Below are 23903 nucleotides of genomic sequence, written 5' to 3'. Positions count from 1 at the left end.
CCATTCTCCAGCGGGGGTGTCAGAGCTGCAGGAAGGGGGGGTGGGTCTGGACACGACTGGCCTGGTGGCACAGGTGACCACACCTGTCAGAATTCCATACACTTCTGCTGTGTGCACCACGCTGCTCAGTGAACAACGCTTACAGTATCGTTTTGCATGAGGTTACTGTTGTTATTATTCTGATTATGAGGTACTTTTTCTGCGACTTGTTTTTCCCCAGCATAACACCTGTGGGTCCCTTCCACATCAGCACATACAGACCCTCAAATCAGAGGCAGGTGGAGGAAGACTACCTGCTTCCTGAAACAGAACAGCCTCCAACCTTGTCAAAGGGGAGGCAGGGCACAGGGGCTGCCCACGATGGTCTAGCTACCCAAGTCAAAAGTCCACACGCATGAGGAACGTTTGCAAGGACACAGGAGACACCGTTGACTGGGGAGTCTAGGGTGGGAGAGCGATTTCCTTTTTCACTGTAGCTCCTTTTACAATGTGTGATGAAAGAGTTTTCAGTCCGGAGCATGGATTAACTTCAAAACAGATGAAAAGCTCGACAGCCCGGAAAGGGTGCGAGGAGCTGGGTGCAGTTGTAGCGTTCGGTGCCTGCCAGGCTCGGCGCACAAGAGCCCATCATGTGTGCACGTGACATGTGTACGCCTCATCCTGGGCAAACTTCACTCCAAAAGAAAAAAAACTGTCAACAAATATCGAATTCCAGTCTGTAATATTTGCAACTAAGTTGGAGATATGTTAAAAACAAGCCGGGTGGATAGAGTGACAGACACATGATAGAGCAAGTACAGTAGCAAGTCAATCACAGAATTCTGCTGTTCACTGCAAACTCTGTCGATTTTGTTTGCTTGAGATTGTTCGTAATAAAGTGTTGGAAAAAGTCAGGATCCAAAATTGTATGTTCTCTTGCTTACAAGTGTACACAAATTGCAGGCATATACATAAACACTACTAGGGAACATGTGAAAACAAAATTATTTATGCCACTGGTCTGTGACTGTGAGTGCTTTCCAAAAATTACGTGTAATGTCGCTACATTTGCTTTATAATGAAACACAGCTAAGGGGAAACACCACAGGGAGAAATTGAAACAGCAACTCACATTGTAACCCCCAAGGCAAAGAGCTTCTCATACTCTGTCCTGGAGGAGTAGTTGGGAATGACCTGGAAAACAGGGATGGAGCAGCAGCAGGTGTCGGGGCACAGGGCTCCTCCCTGCACCAGCAGCACCTCCCCGAGCCCAGCTGCCTGGGACCCACCATGCCATTGGTGATGACCAGCCGTGGGGTGCCAGGGCTGCTGGGGAACAGGCCCAGTGGGTGTCCACTGTACATGACCAGAGTCTGCTCCTCTGTCATCTTCGACAAGTAGGACATGGTCAGCCAGAACTGGAGGGAGAGCAGAGCAGGAGGGAGCTGCAGGTGTGCGTGGCCACCACACGGGCCCCACAGTCCTGCCCAGTGGCCCCACCCCTGCAGGTCTCCTTTACACTCCAATGGCTCCTGGTGCTTCCAATAATGCCACTCCTGCCCATTCTTATAACCTGAAACGTCCCCCAGTAACCTACAACGCTGGAGCCTCAGGCATCATGGAGGCAGAGACCCAAGTCCTGAGCCACGGATCTGTAAGCTCCTTCTAGGCCAGTGGGGGAGGGAGTGAGGCCACCCGGTCCACCCACAGTACCTGAGCCCAGTTGCTGAACACCTGCCCGTTTCCTCCGTAGGTCACCAGCTCCTGGGGAAACTGGAGAAGATATGGTGTCATCTGAAATGAGGCCCCGGAAGGGCCCAGGAAGCCATGGGGAGGGAGAGGAAGGCCCCCACCTCTCAGGCTAGGCTTAACGGGGTGGGGACAGGAGAAGCCAGAGGGTGAGGCCCAGGGACAGCCACATTAGCAGGAATGCTGGCCCAGCCTGTGACTGGGGTAAGGGCTCAGCTTGGTGTTAGGGGTCAGAGCTGGGTCTGGGGCCAGGGCCAGGCTCAGGATGTCCTCACCCACTAGGCAAAGTGGTCAAATTTTAGCAACCTATTGCCCTCAAGGAACTCAGGGCCTCTCCCCCAAGGCTGTCCTTTCTCAATAAGGGTAACTGATGTACAGTTTGGACTCCTGTGCCATGCACCTATGGCCAGGTCATGCCTCCAGAACGCGGTCCTGGCCACCTGCACTTGTTGTGCATGGCTCCACAGTATGAAAAAAGAATGTAAAATATCTCATTAACAATGTTTATACTGATTACATGTTAAAATAATATTTGTGGATCTATTAGGATAAATAAAATATAGTATTAAATCTGTTTATTTTTGCTTTTTCATGTGACTACTAGATAATTTAAAATTACATATGTGTCCACTGTGGAGATGCTGATGTCCTGTTTTGGTGCTGTCCTATAGTTACAGAAGACTACTGCGGAAGGCAGGGGCAGGGCACAGACCTCTCTGTGCTAGCTTTGCAACTTCCTGTGAATTGGCACTTATTTCAGAATTAAAGGCTTAAGAGCATTACACGTGTGTCTTGTGTTAAATTTCCAGTGGACAGTTCCAGGCCTCGGTTTCCCCAGCAGTCCATTACCTGGGCCACGGCGGGGTCCAGGTTGTTCATGATCATGTGCATGATAGCTGCAGCCGATGTCGTCCGGCAGGGGTACTGCTCAATAGGGTAGGCCCTGCCAGGGGAAGCCCAGCCACCAGGTGTGACCATGGGGAGGCTCCTGTCTTCCCTTCCTGCTAACATGCAGTGCCCACCCTGCCACAGCCCAGCACCTGGCCACACGGGAATGGACAACAACACCTGGCACCTACAGAATTCACTAGGTGCCCACAATGGGGGCTCCAGAACCACTAAGGCCACCCGCTCTAGTGCTCAGATTGTTTGAGCTCCCAAACTCCCAGGCACGGGGATCCCAGGCCCCACCCCACCCCAGCAGCCCTCCCTCCCCGTTTGAAGAGCTCCACCTGGGAAAAAGCTGATTGCAAAACAGAGCTGACGCCTGCTTTCCAGAAGTCTCTACCTCCAGACAGTTTGTGCATTCGTTCTTTCATTGCCTCCACAAACACTCCTGGGCACACATTCTACAGCAAGTGCCAGGCCAGGAGGACCCAACGAGAATGAGGACCTAGCTTCCTGCTTAATGGGGAACAGTGTTCCCAGGGATGACTTGAGACAAGTGTGATTCCAGGGAAGAGGCAGCGTCTGCCAGGAACTGTCAGAAATGCAGACTCTCAAGGACCACTGAATCAGAAATCAGAGTGAGGCCCAGCATGCCGGTTCTCAAAGGCTCCAAGGATCGAAAATGTGAGAGATTGGAAGTCACTGACAGAGCCACCCCAGCTCTCCCTGCTGTCTTGCAGAATGACAAGAAATGGTATTTAGAAAGGGATTTTGTATACAATTTAGCTGCAGAATTGCAGAGGACTGGCTGACCAGGACGGGTGGGCCTGGCCAGAGAGACCCATCTAATGAGGTGCCCCCATCTTAGGGCCAGGCCTGGGGGCCACAGCCAGCTCTGGGCTACAGACCCCTGCAGATGACAACACAACATCCCCTCCCTCTGCGTGAGGGGGGTCTGCTCAGTGTGCCACCCCCTCCTGCCTGCTAGTGCGTACAGCTAGACTTCCCCCTTGCTGCTGACTCTCTGAACTTTCTGGCCTCCAGCATGGTCTTCCTGGGAGATTTCTTCCCTCTCTGAGCCCCCTTTGCAGCTGTGCCCACCCACACTCACCTCATTTCAATGTCAGGACAGAACCGGTACATGTAGATGTGCCCATACAGTCGCAGCTCCTGGGCAAACTCGGGGGCCAGCAGCTCCTGCACATCCGGCGGGAAGTAGCGCAGGGCATTCCTCAGCGCTAGCTGCAGGGAGAGCAGAGAGAGGCAGCCACGGACCGGGGGCTCCAGGCCAAGTGTCCTGAGGCCTCCATCTTGGGCCATCCTCCCCCGCCCCCGATCACCCCCCCCCCCCGACCCCATCTGCCTCTGCTCCACTCAGAAATCTATTGACCAACCCAGAGACTGCCTGATTCTTGCCCTGGGCCCATCTATGATGTCCCCTCCTGCAGGAAGCGTTCCTCGATTGCCCAGCCTGCCCCTTTCATGAAGGCAGACCCAGTCCCTCCCTCTTCTTGCTCATCACAGACCACCTCCTGCCCCAAGGGACAGGCTGCTTGACCCCAGGCAAGGACCACAGAGGGGCCTGCCAAAGGCTTGCAGGACAGTGGAATGTAGGTCAAGGGGAGGCACCTGCTGCAGCCAAAAGCACCTCATGCAAGCACAGAAAATCACCTCCAGCAGGTGCCTAGCCTGGCAAGGAGCGTGTAGGCTGTGTTCTCAGCCCAACCTCAGGCAGTGCACAATGGTACATTTGCATCGCTGGGAGTAGATCTGATGAGGCCTGGGCAGAGCCTGAGGCCAGGACAGAAGGCCAAGGAGGGCTTCTTACCCCTGGGGAGAGCACCTGAGCCCTCACACCCTCTGGTCACTCTTCTCCAGGTATTCCTCATGTTTCTGGTCCCACCTCAGGGCCTTTGCATGAACCCTTCCCTCCACCATCCCAAGTCCTCCTGGACAACCCCCTCCTCTCGGTCCAGAGACCTGTCTTGACCTCTCCTGCTTGCCTCCCAGCCTCTCTCCACCTGTGTTTCCTTTCAGGGCTTTTCATGTTGGACGCTCGGCCGTCTGTTTCCTTGCTATGGCCTGCAAGCTGCAGGAGGACCTGAGGCCTGGCACCCCTTTACAGCTCTTGCTTCCAACACCCAGACTGGAGCCTGGGGGTGGGAGCGGGCAAGGTAGGGCAAGGGTCCAGGGTGACACCCAGGTGTCTGGGTGGATGTTGAGGTCATTTATTCAACCAACTATCCTTGGCTAACAAGCTGCTCTGGAGGTGAGGGGAGAGGGGAGCTGGGTGAATTAAGATTTCTACTGTGGGGAGAGCTGGAGTGAGGCTGAGAGGAGACAGGAGAGAAGGCCCAGGGCCAGGCCCCAGGACACCAGCATTTCGGGGGTGTGAGCAGGGAAGGGGTGCCAGCAGGGAGCTGAGAGGGAGCCCAGCCAGACCCTTTATGGAGGGGGCTAAGGGTGTGCCTCAGTATGGGGCTCTCAAACTCCAGCCTGCATCAGAATCCCCCAAGGGCTGCCCACCCCCCACCCCCAGTCTCTGATTTGTGTTTCTGACAAGTTCCCTGGGGATGCTGACGCTGCTGGCCAGGGATGCTACTTTGGGAACTGCCAGATGTCAGCAGTGAGAATGAACATGTTAAATAAAAATTGTCAGAAGCCATTATTTTGGACTAAGGTCCTGCATTAGGCCCAAAAGACCAGACTAAAGCCAAAATGGAAACAGCCCCTCTAAGTCCCAGGTCACCTGGGCTTGCGGTCGGACTTTCAGAGAAGGAAGGAGAAAGAGACAACAGCCGGTCTCCCAGACAGGCCAGCGTAAATCTTCAGCAGTGGCGATGACAAAGTTCTCTCTGCTTTATTCCTCACACACAAGAGACAGCCTGAAGTCACCTGTTGTTAACTCTTCAGTTATTTTCCTTCGTCCCATCTCCCTGTCCCCACCATACAAGGAAAGTAACTTTGAAATGACCTATCCATTTTTCGTTCTTTCTTTCTGCTGTCTTCAGCCTTTTCTGTCTATAAACCTTTGCTGTCTGTGCTTTGGAGCACCTCTCTGACTATGTCCCGGGTTGATCTCCACAGCTGGCTCCCAATAAACTTTACAGAATTATTTCTGCCTCGATGGCCTTGATTTCAGTTGACAAACAACCCACAGCTACATTCAGCCACCAGGATGAATCTCCCAATACAGTGACAGTGAAAAAAGCTGACACAAGAGGGAACATACTGCAAAATGCCATTGATGGGAAGTTCAGAGGCAGCACAGCTGAAGCGTGCAGTCAGAGTGCAGGATGGCGGCCACCTGCAGGGCACCTCGGGCACGGTGGTGCTCGTCCCCTCTGCCCATGGGTCTGCGGATGCTCATCTGTGCACCCGAGGTCCTGTATGGTACACCTCACCCCAAAGGTTGTGCTTTTTCAGTGCTGTATAGCTGCTAATCGGAGCTTGCCAGCAAAGCTTTTGAAAGTAACGTATACACACACAAACTCAATCGTGAGCCACACTGAGCTGCAGCTATCGCTGCAGATGCACTCACCACGCTCCGCGGAATAAGACTTGACCTTCTTCTATCATGTTTTCACTCAGTACGCTATCCCCTGTGAGTGGACAAAGGACAGACCGAGTAGAAAAGCGGACTGCTCTTCCTCTACACTCACACAGAGACCAGCACAAGACCTGCGACCAGATGCCTGGGGTTCTCCCCACCAGCGAGCAAGCCGGCAATGCTGCAGCAGACACCAGCGGGGTGTCCATAATTCAACTCATTTCCGCCACTGTCTACCTGGAGATGGCGTCAGACCCCATAGGGTGAGGCTTGGTCCCCAGACTGCCCCCACTTCAGACACCAGTCATGGCGCGAGTCTAGGTCTCTGGAACTTCTGACCAACCAGCCTCAAGTTGGGGTTCCTACAGCTCCCTCTCTGAGTTCAATTGATCTGCCAGAGCAGCTCACAGAACTCAGGGAAACACATTTTATTACAAAGGACACAGATGAAGAGACACACAGGGAAGGGGAAGGGGCGCGGAGCTTCCACACCCTCCCTTGGCACTACCCTCCAGGAACCTCCACATGTTCACTAGCCAGAGGCTCCCCGAAGCCCAACCTTTGGGGTTTTCATGGAGGCTTATTACAGAGGCTCAACCTTCAGACCTTCTTCCCTCCCTGGAGGCTGGGGCTGGGGCTGAAAGTCCCAGCCCTCTAGTCCTGCCACAGGCCTTTCCTGTGCCCACTACCTGCCTGAAGCTACCTAGGGGCTGCCAGCCACCAGTCAGCTTACTGGCCTTTAAAAGACATTACTTTGGAGATTCTAAGGATTTTAGGAGTTGTATGCCTGAAACGCAACAGGAGGAAGACCGGACAGAAGTATATATATCAAAATATCATACTCTATGTCTAGAGTTATTTATAACAGACATGCAATAGATTTTTCTTAAGTGGGAAAAGAAGGTTCTTTTAGCTGGCCTGGATTCAACACAGCAACTCTGGGGCAGTTCTCAGCATGAGGAGGAGAAAATGGCACTCACACAAGCCGTTTGTGGCTTGCGTGGGATCCTGCAGCAGGCCTGTGGCAGGCCCGGCATGGAGGCCCAGCTGCCTCCACAGACCGACACCCTCAACAGAGGAGGAGGCTCAGCAGGCCGGGCCCACGAGCACAGGCTGCGTGGTGTGAAGGGTCAGTCACTTCCTGATGACCATGGACCAGTGGGCACTGCCATGCCTGTGTCAAGCCCAGCCACCTACCAGCTATGAGCTTGGGCACGTTACCCCCACACAGTCCCAACCCCACTGCAGTTTCCTCATCTCTCACACTGTCTACCTGGATGTGTATTAGGAAGGTGCCAGGCCTTCTACCCACCTGTTCTTTTAAAGACCCCCGAGCCAGAACCTGGGGAGTGTTTCTTGATTCCTCCTCCTCCCCAGCCCCTCTCTCCAAATAGCCACTGCAACCTGCCTTCACAGCTCCCGTGTTCTCAGGTCTTCAGTTTACTTTAAAATGCCACAGAATACCCAGACAGAGGCAGTGGCTCCCTTGTTGGGAACTCTCAGTCCTGGTGTCCCCTAGCGTGCTTATCACAGGATGCCAAAGCACTTCAGCTCTCCGAATCTCAGTGTACACCAGAGGGTCTGCTACACAGCACATAGAATGTCAGAAATGGGTCTTCACTGGTGTAACTGTAACTTGTTAATCACATAATGCACGTTACAAGTGGGTTCATACTGGTGAAACCAGAATTTGAGACATATAAATTGGACAGAATATTCTAGAGAAGCCCCACAAACACATTTCTTTGCCTTCACAGGAAGAAGACTCTAACAAGTTCAGTGGCTTAGGGCTGGTACCAGAGGATTCTGGGCTCTTGATGGGACGGTAGACAGAATAATGCCCACCCCCAAAGATGTTCATGTCCTACCCCAGGACCTGTGAGTATGTTACTTTACACAGCAAAAGGGACTTTGCAGATGCAACTGAGTCAAGGATCTTAGAATAGGGAGATGATCCTGTATTATCCAACACAGGAGAGGCAGGAGGGTCAGGGTCAGAGGACACATGAGGACAAAAGCAGAGTGTCAGAGTGATGCGATGTAGTTTTGCAGATGCCAAGCTCCTGAGTTCGAGGATGGAGGAAGAAGCCCCAGGCTGAGGCACGCAGGCCGCCTCTGAACCCCGAGAATGGCACAGAGACGGCCCCTCCCCTCCAGAAGGAGCACAGCCCTGTGGCATTTTTTAAAACTCCATATAATATATTTAATGCTACTAACAATGTATTACGAACTTTTCAAACATGTAAGCATAAACCAGGACAATCTGATATGTAATATTTGTGCCAAAAATGAGGCTGGCAAACAAAACACAATAAGAGAGCAAAGGAACAAGCCCGATTTTAACATCAGAATCTTTTCACTAGTATTTCCTGATTTTAGCCACTGAAACCCACTTCAGATTTCTGACCCCTGAACTGTATGAGAATAAGTGTGTGTTGTTTCAAACCGCTACATTTGTGGTGATTTCTTACAGCAGCCATAGGAAGCTAATATGGGCAGTAACAGAGCCCTGATTAGGCAGTACCCAGCCGAGAGCAAGCCTGCCCTGCACGGTGGCTCTGCACCTCACTGGCAGGGAACCAGCTTGCTCAGCTCACAGAGCAGGTGTGTGCGTGTGTGTGTGTTCAGCCTATGACCTACTTTTATGTTTGTCTTTTTTGGCGGCTGGCCGTCGGGGGGGGGGGGCGACCCTTGACCTTGGTGTTACAAGGCCGTGCACTAAACAACTGAGCTAGGGATCAGCCCTGTGGCTTATTTTCATTCCAACTCGGCAGTGAGATCGTGGGGTAGGTTACTCACTCCCAAACCTCATCCACTGAAAGTTCCTGAATGGCATTATTTCTGGCAAAAATGATGACCACGATCTAACTGGCTTGGCTGTCCGAATCTTTCCCGCGCCTGCACCCCGCTGGCCCAGCCTTTACTTGGGCTGGCCAGCTCTGGCCTGGACCTACGTTAAGAGCCAGGCGCAGGAGCCAGACCTCCCGGACCGCGCCGCGGCTCAGGCTCGCACTGGCGGGGATGGCCTCGCAGAGGCTGCTGCCGCCGGGCTTCACTGTCCCACCTCCATCTGTAGCAGAGGGCCCGTCGCACAGGCGCTGCACCTCGCTGACTTGGCTTTCCTCATCTGTAAAGTGGGTCTAATAACAGCACCCTCTCAGGATTGTCTTGGGGACAACTTAAGGTGACACACCTGGAACAGCGTCGGGCGCACGTGGCCGAAGGTCGACGCAAGAAACCTTCACCACAACCGGCACGTCAGCCCAGCTGGGCCAGAGTGGCCGGGTGAAGAGGCTCCGCCCCCGCGCCAGCCCTGCTCCGCCCAGAGTCAGCCCCGTCACTCCGGCGCCGGCTCTGCCCCAGCACCAGCCCAGTCCCCACAGCGCCGGCTCCTCCCAGAGCCACCCCGCCCCTCCAGCGCCAGCTCCGCCCCCAGAGCCGGCCCCGCCCCAGCACCAGCTCCGCCCCCAGAGCCGGCCCCGCCCCAGCACCAACTCCGCCCCCAGAGCCGGCCCCGCCCCAGCACCAGCTCCGCCCCCAGAGCCGGCCCCGCCCCCACAGCGCCTACCCCGGGCCTCGCCCCGCGCCACCCCCGCCTCCGCGGACGCGCTTGAGGAAAGGAATCCCAGGGGGTGGCCTCCCGAAGGGCGGCTGTCTCTGGGGTGGTGAGGTTGCTCTTTTAACCTTTGTGCTATTTGCGGTTTCCACTTTTTCTCCACTGTTTCTGCGTTCTCGAATAATTTCGAGTAGAGAGAAAGGAGGAGAAAACGCTATGTGGCCGTGTCCCCACGTTATTTCTCTGAGTCTCCTCCACAAGCCTGCGGTGGGATCGTGTCCGGCCCCTGCTTACAAACGAGCACAGCGAGGCCCCGGGCGGCCGGCGACCCGCCTCAGGGTGCTCGCTGCAGACGCGCTGCGGGGGCGGGAGGAAGGTCACAGGCGACAGGCGGGGCCGGAGCGGTGTTCGGGGGCCAGGCGAGGCATGGGTGGCTCTGCTGGGCACGTCACACCCGACCCTCCTCCGCCCACTGGAGGCCTCGGCCGCAGCCGCCCCGACCCGCTAAGTGACCTTGAGCCCCAGCGTCCTGCTCTGTAAATGGGGACCGTCATGCCGCACCTAAGGGTGGCCACACCCGAGAGATACCGCGTGTGATAGTCTCGTCCCCACCTCCACGGGGAGCCCCGGAGGCCGGGGCTGGGGTCGAGTTGGGGGGCTCAGCTCCCTCAGAGAGAGCAGGAGGCAGGACAGCCACCGCGGCGAGGCTTGGGGTCACTTCTTACCTGCTCCTCTGCAGGACTTAGGCCAGGGGTCCTGACTGGGGCATGGGGCACCTCGGCCCAGCGTCCCCGGTTCTCCGGCAGAGGCCGCAGGGGCAGGCCGGAGCACAGCGCCTGGAGGGTGGACATGTGGGCTGAGGTTGAGGCGGAGGCCAGCACGGTGGGGCAGCCAAGAAGAGACTGGGTAGTCAGGGCCCAGCGGGCGGGGACCTCCAGCCCCAGGGCCACCTCCTCCAGCCCCTCATTGGGCCCAGGGTCTGTGGAAGGAGCCACGTGCAGGTCATGGGTCACTGGCCACTGGGCGGCTGCTGCAGAGTTGACTTCGGGGAGGGGCCATGGGGGGGGGGGAGAGGCAGCCTTCACCCTGGGGACACTTGGGCTAGGTGGGGGGTCTGTTTGCCCTTTCAAGTGGGATGTTGGCTTTAAGGGGTTGTGTTTTCCGGAATGTGACTTGGGGGCACTGGTGGAGTTCTAATTTGGTGTTGGCTTGGCAGTCTTATGGGGGTGTTATACCAAGGAGGTGATGGGATTCGTGTCTTGATGATGGAGAGCCATATGATATCGAAAATGGCCCTGAGCACAGGGTACCCCATCCCTCCCTGCCACCTGTGAGGTAACAGGTGTGGCAGGAGTTCCCCCAGCAGCAGGTGTCCCCTCCTCAGCTACCATTGAGGTGTGTACTGCTCCACCCCATTCCCAAAGCTCTTTGAGAAGGATCTGCTTGGGGATGACCCTCTTCCCCAAACACATTAGCCCTATGCTAGATGGGGAAACTGAGGCCCAAGTCTCACTCACACAGCCAGGAAGTGACCGCCTTTGAATCCTAGTGGTCCTGGGGAAGTGACACACTTGGGTGTGAACCCAGCTCAGCTCCTGACCCCTTTGGCCCTGTCCCAGTCTACACAAGTGGGTGGTAATTAACACATGTGAGTATTAATTAACTGCTCAGGCTATGGGGCGTTGGCTAGGAAGAGGTCATTTGAACACCTGGTGCAGAGCCCGCACATGGAAAGGTGAAGGAGAGATGCCCTTGCAAGTGCTGGCTCTTCTCGGAGCACCTGTGAGTGTGCTTTCACCTACTCGTCACCCTGAGGGCGCACTGTCCTGTTGTATGGATGAGATGGGACTTGCCCAAGGTCACAGCCAGGCAGGGGTGCAGCAGGGACCTGAACCCTGGACCCCAGAGGTCTGGTTCTAGCCACCCGCGTTTGCTGGTGTGGTATTGTGACAGAATGAGAAACACATACTAGTCTCTGCCCAGTTCCTGAGACAGAGCTCCGGAAACCCTTGTAGACAGGAACTCTAGGAGCATCTTTTGTTCCAGTATTTGGTCTTTGACCCCACCTCCTGACACAGAGTACCTAAGACTTTTGTAATTTCCTGAGTGATAGGAGCTCCTCACAGAGCTCCTAAATCCCTTGGAATTTCCTGGGTGACAGGAGCATCTTTTGTTCCACTGAGGCAACTCTCGTGGGCTCCTGGATAGCCTCAGGATAGGGGCTGGCTCCCAGGGGAAGCAACCATGTGATTAGAGGGTTGGAATTTTCAGCCCCACCTCTAAACCTCCCGGGAGGGGAGAGGAGCTGAAGGTTGAGTTGATCCCCAATGGCTGATGATGTAATCAGTCATGCCTATTTAACAAAACCACCATAAAAGTGCAGAAGTACAGAGCTGAGAGAGCGTCTGGATAGCTTATCGTGTGGAGGTTCCTGGAGGGTGGCACGCCTGGAGAAGGCATGGAAGCTCCACATCCCTGCCCCCAGTCCTCGCCCTATGCATCTCTTCCATCTGGCTGTTCATCTGTATCCTTTGTAATATCCTTTTTTTTTTTTTTAATCTTTGTTTGTTTGTTTTGGCAGCTGGCCAGTATGGAGATCTGAACCCTTGGCCTTGGTGTTATTACACTGCGCTCTAACCACCCGAGCCAACCAGCCAGCCCTGTACTATCCTTTATAATAAATCAGTAAACGTCTGTAAGTGTTTCCCTTAGTTTCGTGAACAGACCCAGCAAATTAACTGAACCCCAGGAAGGGGTCATGGGAACCCCAGTGTAGCGCCAGTCTGCCAGAAGCACAGGCCGCAACCTGGGGCTTGCAACTGGCATCTGAAGGGAGGGTCAGCCTGGTGGGACTGAGCCTCAACCTGTGGGGTCTGACCCTATCTCCAGGTGGGCAGTGTCAGAATTGAACTGAATGGAATTAGAGGACATCCAGCTGGTGTCCCCTGGAGAACTGGTTGTTGGTGGCCAGCAGTGTGTTGTGTAGTGTGTGAAGGTAGAAGGAAAGAGTTTGTTTTCCCTCCCTCTGGGCTCCGCCGCACCCCTCACCGGCAGGGAGGCCGCTGGAAGGGCAGTGGGCAGAAACGCACTCCTGTTTGCTTTCCGGCATTCATCCATTCACTTGACCTTTCAAGCACAATTAAATGAGCACTTTCTTGTGCCAGGCACTGTTGTGGGCCCTAGGAGCAGAGCCAAGGAGATAGAAATCCTTGTGGCAGCCCTGCACATGGCCTGGGCTGCAGTGGCCAGCGCCTGTGTCTCTCTGTTCGAGGTCTTCTGGTGACCCTGTGCCGGCTCTTCCCACTGAGACGGCAGGCTGGAAGTGCTGGAGAATCGGCAGCCCCCGACCTGCCCCAGGAGTGGCCCTCAACCAGCAACCGTGGGGAGTCAGTGGATGAATGCCCCAGGCCCCTTGCCTTCGGGCGGAGGTAGTAAGAGCTCTGGGGAGGGCGCTGTCCCCTGGAGTTCCCAGCGGGCTCAAGCCGAGCTGCCTGCAGTGGGGTGCAGCCCCGTGGCTGCTGCTGTCTGTACTGAAACCTCGTCTCAGGACTTGCTTCTCAGGAGGCCTCATCATCTCATGGCTCAAGAGAAGCCAGAAATCCAACAGTTTTTGTGATATCTCCTGAGTTAAAAAAAAATTTTTTTAAACATTTTTTAAAAAGTTTATTACCATTGTACAGAAGACCTGTGGACAGGATCAAAGTCCACGTCCTGGTTGTGATATCATCCTGCAGTTTTGCAGGATGTTACCACAGGGGAAACTGGGTTAAGGGTACGTGAGATCTCTGTATTATTTCTTACAACTGCACACAAACCTAGTCATCCCAGATAAATATTTTAATTTAAAAACTAACAAACAAACATCATCAAGCTATTTAAAAGAATGAGGATCTCACAGAGGTTAATTATGGCAGACTGCTATGTTCAGCCCTGGCTATAGCACTCCCTAACTGTGTGTCCTCGGGTAAGTTCCTGGCTTCACTGTGCCTCAGTTTCTGCATCTGGAAAATGACCGTGATAATAGTACCTACTTCCTCAGGTGTGTCTGAGGAGTAAATGTAGCCCCAGGCCAGTCAGGAATTGGCCGCACAGCCGGGCTCCGCGGGAGCATCCCAGTGCCCTGCCCCAGGCTGGACTGTGCCCTACAGAGGCCCTCACGTCGACTGCCCAGCAGAGCTCCCTGACAACAGCCACATTACCTGCCAGAGTGAGCGTGAGCCGTCCGGGACATCCAGCCTGGGTGATCCCCCGATGCCAGCAGTCCCAGCTGCCATCTGACTCCAGCAGCATGAGACCTCCAGTCAGAAGCACCCAACCAAGCCCCCACCTCAATTCTTGATCCACAAAATTGTGAGCGAAATTTAAATGGGTGTTTTAAGCTGCCAGATTTTAGGGCAACTTGTTACTTAGCAACAGCAACTGGAAAACCACCGCAGGGCCTTTGCAAGGGCTGTTCCTGTGCCTGAGAAACTCCTTCCCCAGATACCTCCCTGGCTTCACGTCTCTGCTCAAATGTCACCTCCTCCCTGAGGCCTGCCCCACCACCCTCTTACCTGGGACACATTACCATCCTCTTTCCTGCTGTATCGTCTTCATAGCAACATTCATGGTGTTATCTTACCATTTCTACGCCCCCACCTATAATGTAAGCTTGAGGGCAGAGACTGTATCTGTTGACTGAATGAATGAATGAATTTGAGTCCCTGTGACAGGGCAGGCGGGTTCAGAGGGCGTCTTCTCAGGGAAGCTACTGACGCCCTGGCCTCTAGCCAGGCTTCTGCACTCTCCTACCCCAGGGCCCAAGACGCTGTCATCTTTTGGGAGCCACTGTCCAGGGACATCTCTGGACAAGGATGGGCTGAGATGTTATTTCAAGTTTGGCCACGAGGTGGTAGCCCAGAGGGCCACGCCTCTTGCCCTGAGGACTCCTGGGCTAGGGGACAATGGAGGGAATGCAGCTCTAGGAGACTCGGAAATGCTGCTGAGACGAGATGTGGGACCGGCAGGCGATGCGATGACCTGGAATCCCTGGGTTCTGGGTGGGCTGGGGTGAGCTGCAGGCTCCCCAGGGCCAGGAAGGTCATGGTAAGGAGCATTTTAACCAGGAGCTGGCTCCCCTCTCTGCCGTCCTTACCATCTGCCGCTGCATCTTAACGCCAGCAGAGCTATTATTTGCTTAATATTCTCTCTTAAATAGACCTTTTAAAACTTAAATGAATGAAATAGGAAGAAATTTTTATATCACCACTGTAACAGAAACCGGTCACTTGCCAGAAAAGGGCAGTAATCATAAAATAAATGGTTAATTGCTAATATCTCCGGTGTGTCATTTAGTCTTCACTACACTGTGAGGTTTAGTAGTGTTCCATCACACCGGAAGCTGGGGCACAGAGAGGTTAGGGGACTTTCCTGATCTCACACAGCAGGTTAGTGGCAGCAGCAGAGTTTGGCATCATCAGATTTTTGGGGAGCAGTTAGAAAACTGGAGTTTCCTGCAGTGCCCTATTTCACACACTCGCAGTGCTAAATGCTGGCCCAAACACACACACCGTGCACACAGTGCAGCTGCACCTCAGGCTCCCTGCTAGCCTGACCTCTAGGCAGCAAGAACCTGGGGTCAGGTGTGTTCTTCCCATCCCACTGGCCAGCTGTATGGTCTGTCCTCCAAGGCCTGGACTTGACTATGCCACCACGCACATGAGGCCTTGGCGAGTTCCGAGTGCTCACCTGGCACCTGGGGCAGTTGTAGGGACAAGAAAGGCACAGGCCTGGTGCCAAGACGACGTGAGCTGAGACCTCCACCTCTCCGTCGGAGTCTGGCCGAGACCTGCATGAGCTAAGACTCAGGAGACCCTGAGGAAAGCAAGGGTACAGGTGGCCTCAGGGGAGGGAAGGGGCACTGTTAGGCCTGGTACTGGGAGTTGGGGTGCCTGGGTGACTCCGCTAGACTCCCTGGCTTTCCCCAGACCAGCCTTCGGGCCCCTGGAGAGTAAGGCAGCAGAACGGCAAGAGGCCCCGCTCCCACAAGCCGCCATTACCTTGCCTCTTGGCCTCTGACGGTGGCACCCCAGGGCCAGCTCTAGGGGCGCGGCCTCACCAGCAACGGGGCCCCCGCGCGGTGTCCGCCCTTCCCCCTGGACCTCCGTCCCCTCTATCTGGAGAGGACATGGAAAGAGGACCCCACCCACCACCCGCCCTCGCCCGCGCCCGGGGGAGGCCTGCGGGCTGTGCGCTTCACGGAGGGCCTGGGGCGGGCGGGGCACGGGGCCACCGAGGGCCCAGACCCCCCACGGGTGACCGTCCGGACGCCGCGGCCTGCGCCCGGAGAGCTGGGTCCGCCGTGGGTGGTGAGGGTGGGGTCCGTGTGGGGGCGCTGTCCCGCCCTGCGGTCGGTCCCGGCTTGGTCGTCTCTCAGACGCTCCCCCCAGCCCACTTCACAAAGGAGGAAACCGAGGCGGGAGAGGCGCGGGGCGAGTGCGGGCGGCAGCGCTGCTGCACCGGCTGCCGGGGGCTGCGCCCACGCGGCGGCCCGTCTCCCGGGCTCCGAGGCTGCTTGCCTCCCCGTGTGCCTGTATGCAGAGGGGAGGCTGCCTTGGCCTTCCTTCCCCACGCCAGTGCAGGTCCTGTGAGAGCCTAGGAGTCGGTCCTTGGAGCCTGGCAACAGTCCCAGGGAGTTAGTAGCCATGCCCCAGGGTGGGCAGGGACCGCAGGGGCAGGGTCGGGCAGGCCAAAGACGTGAGGCCACGTCTACTGTTTGCAGGGTGGCAGTAACCTGTGGAGGGATCCAGCCACGTGCAGGGCGGTGGCCTAGGGGGCACTCTGCAGACCCTAGCTGCTGGGTGACCTCCCTCCCCTCCCATGGCCTCAGGAGTCCCATCTATAAAATGGGTGCTGAGTCTCTCCTTCCAGGGCTTGTAGGGGGTGAACTCAAGTGAGAGCAGACAGCAAGGAAGTGCCCAGTCCCGAGCCCCTTCTCACCTGGCTGCTGCTGTCAGAAATGGCTCTGTGCTCCCTCCTTCCTGGGCCGGGGGCTTCTTTCTCCTGCTCTCCTTCAAAGCGCCCCTGACTGCCTCTGGGTGGAGGCCAGGGTTTGGCCAGGGTTCAGGAGAGCAGGGCTGAGGAGGCCCCGCCAGTGCTCATCCTGCCACTCCCACCGTCCCCTTCACGTCTGGGCACAGCCGGCCAGACACGGATGCCTCCCAAGCCCTCGGGAGCGAGCTGTGGTCACTCTTCCCAGCTCCGCCGCCCCACGTCCTCGCACTGGCTGGCAGCAGGGGCTCTTCAGGTCTTAGCCCCCAGAGTGGCCCCCAGTGTCTGTGGCCACCCCATCCTTCAGTAGACAAGTCTTTACCCAGTATTTGGGACAGGGCAGAGCACAGCGGTATGGAATATGAGAGAGGACACCCAGCCGAAGGGGCAGGTTTGTGCCTGGAAGGGGCCCTGGCTTTGGCATGGGGCTCCAGGGACCGGGAGGAATTTTAGCCCGTTATCCCAGGTGGGTGGGTCCAGCACTGTCCCCCGCTTCTCCAAAGCAGGAGGTGGTGCCATAAGTTGGGCAAGGGACCACCAAAGGGCTTCCAGGCCAGAGCCCTTTTACAAGTGGGGAGGTGTGGAGCAACCCGCCTCAGCCCCAGGCCTCCAGAACCAACACAGCCCAGATCTGTGGGGAGGAGAGGCCAGGGGAGGCGGGACAGATGTGCCGGACACCACCGCCCTCTCCACCCACCCTGGGCCCCAGATCCCAGTGGCAGTGCCACTGTCCCCCCTGGGTCTCCCTCTGTGTCCCTGCCTGGGCATGGCGACTGTGCTTCCTGTGGTCGGCATAACACTGACCACATATTTGCCTACTGGTGCCAAGAGTCTGTATAGGCGCCGGGAGACAGCAGAGAACAAAGCACACAAACATCCTGCCCTTGTGGAGCTTACATTTTAATATTAAAAACCAAAACCTCAACTCTGCATCCTTGGCCCCTGAGACACCAGCAGGCACATTGGTGATGTCACATTAAGTCAACCTGGCTGGGCCACAGCAGCGGACCCTTTGTTCTGTTCCTGTACCCACCAGGGTTAAACGTCTCTCCGGATGTTTGGAAGTCACTGGTGTTTCTCTCAGAGACAGGCCAGGCCTCTGGCAGCTTCCAGAGGGTCCTGGAGCTGGGAGCAGGGAAGGGAGGGGGCAGGAGGAGGCTGGGCAAAGGGGAGGCCTGTCCCAGCACAGCCACTGGGGCGGATGGCTGCCTTGCTCTTCCTCCAGGCACCATCCCTTCTCTTAGAGCCCAGCACTTCCCGTCAGAGGGTAACATGTGTTGACAGAGACCTCCTCCCCCCATCAGCCTCCCAGAGAGTGTGAGGGGACAGACCCAGGAACCTTGGGGGGCACCCTGGCGCTCCCCTCCCCAGCACCACGGCACCTGGGACAGCTGTGCAGGCTGAACACAGGGTCCGCGATGGCATGCCCCTGTGGTCGTGCAGTGTGCAACAGCCGTGTGGCCTTGTAGGCACCCACAGTTTTTAAGGAAATACCGCCATTTTGGTCTTATGAAGAATAAATGCAGAAGCGCCCAGTGGGGAAGACTGCAGAGGAGAGTCGATAGGGCTGAGGCGGGTTGTTGAGGACTGGGATGGGCTTGGCCCTGGGGCCGAGCAGGCCCTCCTGGGGCTCAGCAGCAGCCCCCACCGGCATAGAGGTCAAGGATCACAGCTGACACAGCCAGAAGAGGCCTGAGAGGCAGATGGCCCCTGGCAGTGCCCTGCGTCCCCCCTGCAGGCCCCAGCCTGCGGGTGCTCCCTCAGGACCTTGGTCTTTGGGGTCCCACTGCCCTGTTCTACACACTCTGACCCTTCCCCAGTCCTGGCCCCTGCTCACTAGCAGGCAGTGAGGAGTCAGAGACTGGGAACCATCCACAGATAATAGTGGTCACACTGAGGGCAAACCCAACTCAGACCCACTTAAGCCAGAACGGGAACTTATGGGTGCATAGAACTGAAAGTCCAAATGTCTCTGCCTTCAGGCATGGATGTATCCAGGGGCTCAAATCACATTTCCAGCTTTAGGTTTGTTATTTCGGTATGGTAGCTCCACTCAGCCATGCCACCAGCAGCTTCACCAGCTTGGCAACCCCAGCCAGAAGAGAGGGCACTTCTACCCATGGCTCCAGCCCAAGTCCCGAGGTTGCATCTCATTGGCTGGGATTGGGCCACATGGTGCCCATCTGAGCCAGTCTCTGTGGCATGAAGAGGTGGAATGCTCTGATTGGCCAGGCCTGGGTCCCGAGCCTGTCTCAGAAGCTATCGGAGCGACGCGGAATGAATGTTGGTCAGCGAAAGGAGAGGCGTGTCCGTCAGCCGTGATCAGTAGAGACAAGGATGATTACGTTTTGTAGTGAACATGCTAATTATCCTGACCGATCACACCTTGGACCCAGGCATTGATATTCAACACTGCACCCCACAAATATGTGTAATCAATTATGCTTTAATTAAAGAAAAAAAGAAGGGGCTGGCTGCTGGGGGCAGAACTGACAGAGGCCCGCCATGCTGTCGTCCATTCTCGGGTGCTGCTGGGGCGTGCAGAGCGCCGAGGCATCTGCAGAGGGTACCATGGGAAGAGGCGGGCTGGCAGGAAGGACAGCAGCACAGAGGAGGGACTGGCAATCCCGCAGTGCAGAGGGGGACACTGAGATCAAGAGAAAGGAAGACTTGCTCAAGCCAGGAGTGAGGGGCCAGGATTTAAATTCCAGTCTAAATCCCAAATCCTTACTCTTTCCACTCTACAGGGCAGGGGCATTTGGGTTGGGCTTTGAAGGCTGCGTGGCAACATCCAGGAAGGGAAATGAGGAAACTGCAGGCGGAGGGAGTGGCAGACAGAAGCATGGAGAGTGGGACGGCCCTGCCCGGTGCGTTAAGGGATGCGCGGTGGGCAGAGCTCAGAGGCCTTGAGAGGGAGGCGTGGCGTGGAAGCCCGAAAGGCCCAGTTGTGAATGGCCTTGAATGGCAGGCTAGAAGTTGGGGTGGCCTCCCTATGGCTCTGAGGGCCATCAGTCTTCAAACAAATAGTCATTGACACTGGGCAAGGTACAGGGGTTACCTTACAGGGAAAACAAAACAGTCCCCTTCCTTAAAGAACGGACCTTCTAGAGGGACCAACCTACATACAAATCAGATGATTTCAGCAGTAAGGAGTGACTAGAGTGAATTAAAAGGAGAGTCTGGGAAAGATCCTTCTGTGGTGCTGTTTTAGACTGGTTGGAGAGAAGCTCTTTGTGGAGGGGACGCTTGAGTTGAGATCGGATCAATGAGACGTATCCACCGCATCAAGGTTCCTGGAAGTGTGCCCCAGGCGGGGGGCAGGCGGTGCAAAGGCCCTGAGCAGGGGAGCACTTGTGTTCGGGGAGCAGCAGGAGGGCCACTGGGCTGGAGAGGAGTGAGTGACCCAGGAAGGGTGGGGTGCCCAGGAGGGGCCCTGGGAAGGAATCCGAATTGCATGTGAGCCAGTAGGAAGCCGTGTGGGTTTTGAGATCACCAAGGTGGGGTAATCCTATTTCCCAGAAACAGGAAGACTGCGACGAGGCTCCCACAATCATCACAAGAGCTGAGAGGGCCTCCCTGTGCTGGTGCAATGGGGTCGGTGGACGTGGGGTGTCCGACAGCTCTGGGGCATTCCTGATGGGACTGTATCTCCAAATGAGCTGGGCAGGTCAGGGTTCCATTCCAGACAGCTTGTGGAGTTCAGTGAATAGGGTTTGAATTAAGTACAAGTGGTGAAGCTTCTATTTCTCTCAAAAGAAAAAAAGGTGGAATTGCTTTTTACTTGTGAGGAGGTAGTCCGACGTGTTCCTCCTGGTCACCAGAAGGAATGTCCCTGACTTGGGGGCACTCAGGTCACCCTGGAAAGCCCCTTGGGGAAGGAGCGGGGTGGGTCAGCCGGGCAGAGAGGCCCTAGGAGGCTGTGTGGGGACCAGGCTCCCAGTGGGTTGCTGCTGTCTAGGCCAGGCTGCTCCTCTGTCAGCTTCTGCAATGCTCTGACCCACCAGAAACTGGGTGTGGTAATCCAGGCTCACTGGACTGGGGCGTCTCCAAACTGTATTTTCCCCCAAATGGTGACTCGTGCCCCTCATCCCTACGTGGGGGTGAGCCATTCCGTGGTGAAGGGGCGCGCCATGGACGGTTGTCACACTTCTCTGCCTTGGGTCTCTCTGTAGCGTTCACCCGATGTCTCATTTGGCATAGGAAGCATCCTAACATGCCTGCAGATGTCCTGTCCGTGTACTGCCATCGTGTGACCTTGATCAGGCAGCTCCCTGAGCTGCCATTTCCTCATCAGTCATATATTGAGACCACCGGCCTGTGGCTGCTGTGAGAATGCGCAGGGGTCATGTGCAAGGCGAGTGGTGCCCAAGAGGCAGGACGGCCTGGGCATCAAGGTTGCAGATGCTGGCACCCATGCCCTGGAGTAAGTCCTGTTTCTGGCCTAGCAAGTAAGCTGTGAGGCCTTAGGCAAGTTGTTTTGCTTCCCTGACCCTCAGTTTCCACATCTGTCAGATGGGGATAACCATAGTTTCCACCTGATAGGAGGAAGTGTGCCCATGTACATACAGCGCCGAGCACAGCGCCGGGCGCTCACCCACCCCGGAATTCCAGCTCTTGGACCCGGCCAAAGCCCCTCCTGCCTTGGCTGACTGCTGCATTCACCTGGGAGCTTCTGGCCCATACTGCAGTGGGCACTGCGCTTGCCTGGGGCTGGGCACTGCCTGCAAGGCCGGGCTGGACTGTGTCCATGGCCTGACCCCTGAGTGGACACCCAGGCGTGGGCCTGAGCCCTCCAGACTGCAGGCTCCTGCCCTGCAGATCTGGCTGGCTTGCTGTGGGCCATTTCACACGTCCCGCTGTTTTGAGTCACGGCTCCCTCTAACTCTGTCTGCCTCACTTTCTCCCAGCCAAGGTCCCTGCCATTGGACAGAGCTTTCTCCGTCTCTGTCCCTGTGTCTTTGGCACCCCCACTCTCTCCTGTCCACTGTCCTCACCCCCTTTGCTCTCCTTATCTCTCCCTGACCACCTTCCAGTTTTGTGTCCTTGTCACAGCAGAAACTCTGCGTGGCTTCCCGTGGCTGCCCTGGGTGGACACATTCTTCAGCTCAAGCCCAGGCCCCTCCCTGGCTACACAGACTGAGGCCCACTGCCTGGCTCTCCCTGGCCTGTCTGTTGCCCATGCCCTTGGCACGTTGCCTGGGACCTGGAGCCCAGCAGAGGAGCAAAGCCCTGTTTGAGGCCTTCCCTTGGCTGGGATGATGGACCAGGGATCTTCAAGACACCCCCTTCTGGCCCTGCTGTACCCATCTGTCCCCTCCATGGCCAGCCTGCCCATCCCTCGGAGCCCAGGGCTCCTCTGGTCTGTGTGGTGGGCAGGAGAGGGGCTGGGCAGAGCTGGCCCAGCTCTGTAATCACCGTCACAGATATTCTGGGCCTCTCTCTGGTGCCAGCTTCCTCTCACCCTCCGCCCACTGGCCCCTGGGGTCTGCTGTGGTACCCACTTTCCTGCAGGCTGTGGTCAGGCCAGGAAATGAGAGGCCCTATGCAAGCACTGGTGTTTCCGGAAGGGTGGTGGCTGAGTCCTGGGGCCTGGGGTAGAGACGGGCCAAGGCCCACTTCTGCGTCACTGGGGTCTGCTCCTCCTGTTCCTTGCCCACAGACCTGGGCTGGTGGGCACCAGCTCTTCCTCAGTCCCCAGCCACAGCTTTGAGTGACCTCAGGCCAGCGGGACGCTTCTCATCTGCAAAATGGGGAGGAGGACCTGCCTCTTCTCAGGGTGGCGAGAGGTGCCACACTAGCCTGGAGCTTAGCTCATGGTGACACTGTTAAACATAGGCCAGCAGCAGTGGCCAGACCTGCCACCCCCAGCCAGCCTGGGGTCTCCCCACCCTTTGAAGGACTGGCCAACATTGCCGCCCTCTCCTGTCAGCTCCTTTTCTGATGACGGTGGCATTCCTGGGACATGACCACCTGCCAGGAAGGCAGCCATGGGTCCCACAAAGATCCCTGGTCTGTGTCTGGAGACGAAGGTTCGGGTGCTGGGGCTATGGGGTTGTCAACCACCACTGAGACACAGGAGGCCCTGATCTTCCCAGAGCATCAGCCTCCTGTGCAAGGCCCAGTCCCCGGGGAGCCTGGCCCGCGTTCCAGGGGCACACCACGTGGTCTGGGGCGCAGAGGGGGCCTGAGGCAGGCAGAGGGGTGGCAGTGGGCCCTGGACAGTGTAATTCAGGTATGCACAGCAGGGTTCTGGAGGCCAGTCTGCAGTGGTGCATTCATTCAGCCAACCTCTGTTTACGGAGCACATGCATCTTCACTCTGTTCTACCTGCCAGGCTCTGCACTGCTGCTGCGGTTCTCAAAGGTGCTCCCAGACCAGCAGCATCAGCATCACTGGGAACTGTTAGCCACACAGATTCTCAATGGGCTGGCAGTTAGCTCATTGGTTAGCAATGTTGATTACACCAAGGTTAGGGTTCAGATCCCCTATGGGCCAGCCCCCAACAAAGAAATAAAAGAAATAAATGCCGATTCTCAGGCCCCACCTGAACTACTGGACCAGAAACTCTGGGCATGGGGCCTGAACAGGTATGTTTTATGGGCTCCACACATGCTAAAGTTTGAGAACCACTGCGCTGGATCAGATCATCACATTTTCCAAGGTTATCATCATACTGAAAGTCTGCCTGAAGGACTCTTTTCAATGAGTATATTCTTTGTAACAGCATTTTAAAGACTCTTCATTTGGCTGAAAGCCTAGGGTCATAGAAACATTTATTCTTCTTATGAATATATTCTTTTCTCATAAGTTCCTGAATTCTGAATATATTTTTATAACTATTCAATGTTCTTATGAACTCAAGAATATATTGAGATAGCCATTGACTATATTTAAACTTGTAAGTTACATTTACAGAAAACATTCTTGGATATATTCTTTTTATGATTAATACTTTTATTTGTTTTTATTGAGATGTAATTCTCATTCCATAAAATTCACTTTATTTTTTTGACTGGTAAGGGGATCGCAACCCTCAGCATGGTGTCATCTGCACCACGCTCAGCCATCCTAGTGGTTTTGATTTTCCTAAGAGTGAGGTCGAGCATCTTTTCATGTGCTCATTGACCACTTGTGTATCTTTGGAGAAACATC

General features: G+C 55.9%; 1 protein-coding gene across 1 annotated transcript in view; it reads right to left on the bottom strand.

The window, feature by feature from the left end:
* The window catches only part of UROC1 (urocanate hydratase 1), a 33435-nt gene extending 22862 nt beyond the window's left edge, over positions 1-10573 (bottom strand). The window contains exons 1-6 of the mRNA XM_063107751.1: positions 10448-10573; positions 3728-3858; positions 2578-2671; positions 1693-1752; positions 1269-1397; positions 1112-1173 (exon numbers count right to left, since the gene is read on the bottom strand). Coding sequence (XP_062963821.1) covers positions 1112-1173; positions 1269-1397; positions 1693-1752; positions 2578-2671; positions 3728-3858; positions 10448-10573 — 602 coding nt within the window. The remainder of the gene's footprint in view (positions 1-1111; positions 1174-1268; positions 1398-1692; positions 1753-2577; positions 2672-3727; positions 3859-10447) is intronic.
* Positions 10574-23903: the final 13330 nt, after the last annotated feature.

Source organism: Cynocephalus volans, chromosome 9 (assembly GCF_027409185.1).
Source record: "Cynocephalus volans isolate mCynVol1 chromosome 9, mCynVol1.pri, whole genome shotgun sequence".
NCBI lineage: Eukaryota > Metazoa > Chordata > Mammalia > Dermoptera > Cynocephalidae > Cynocephalus > Cynocephalus volans.
This window is presented reverse-complemented; position numbering and strand designations above follow the sequence as displayed.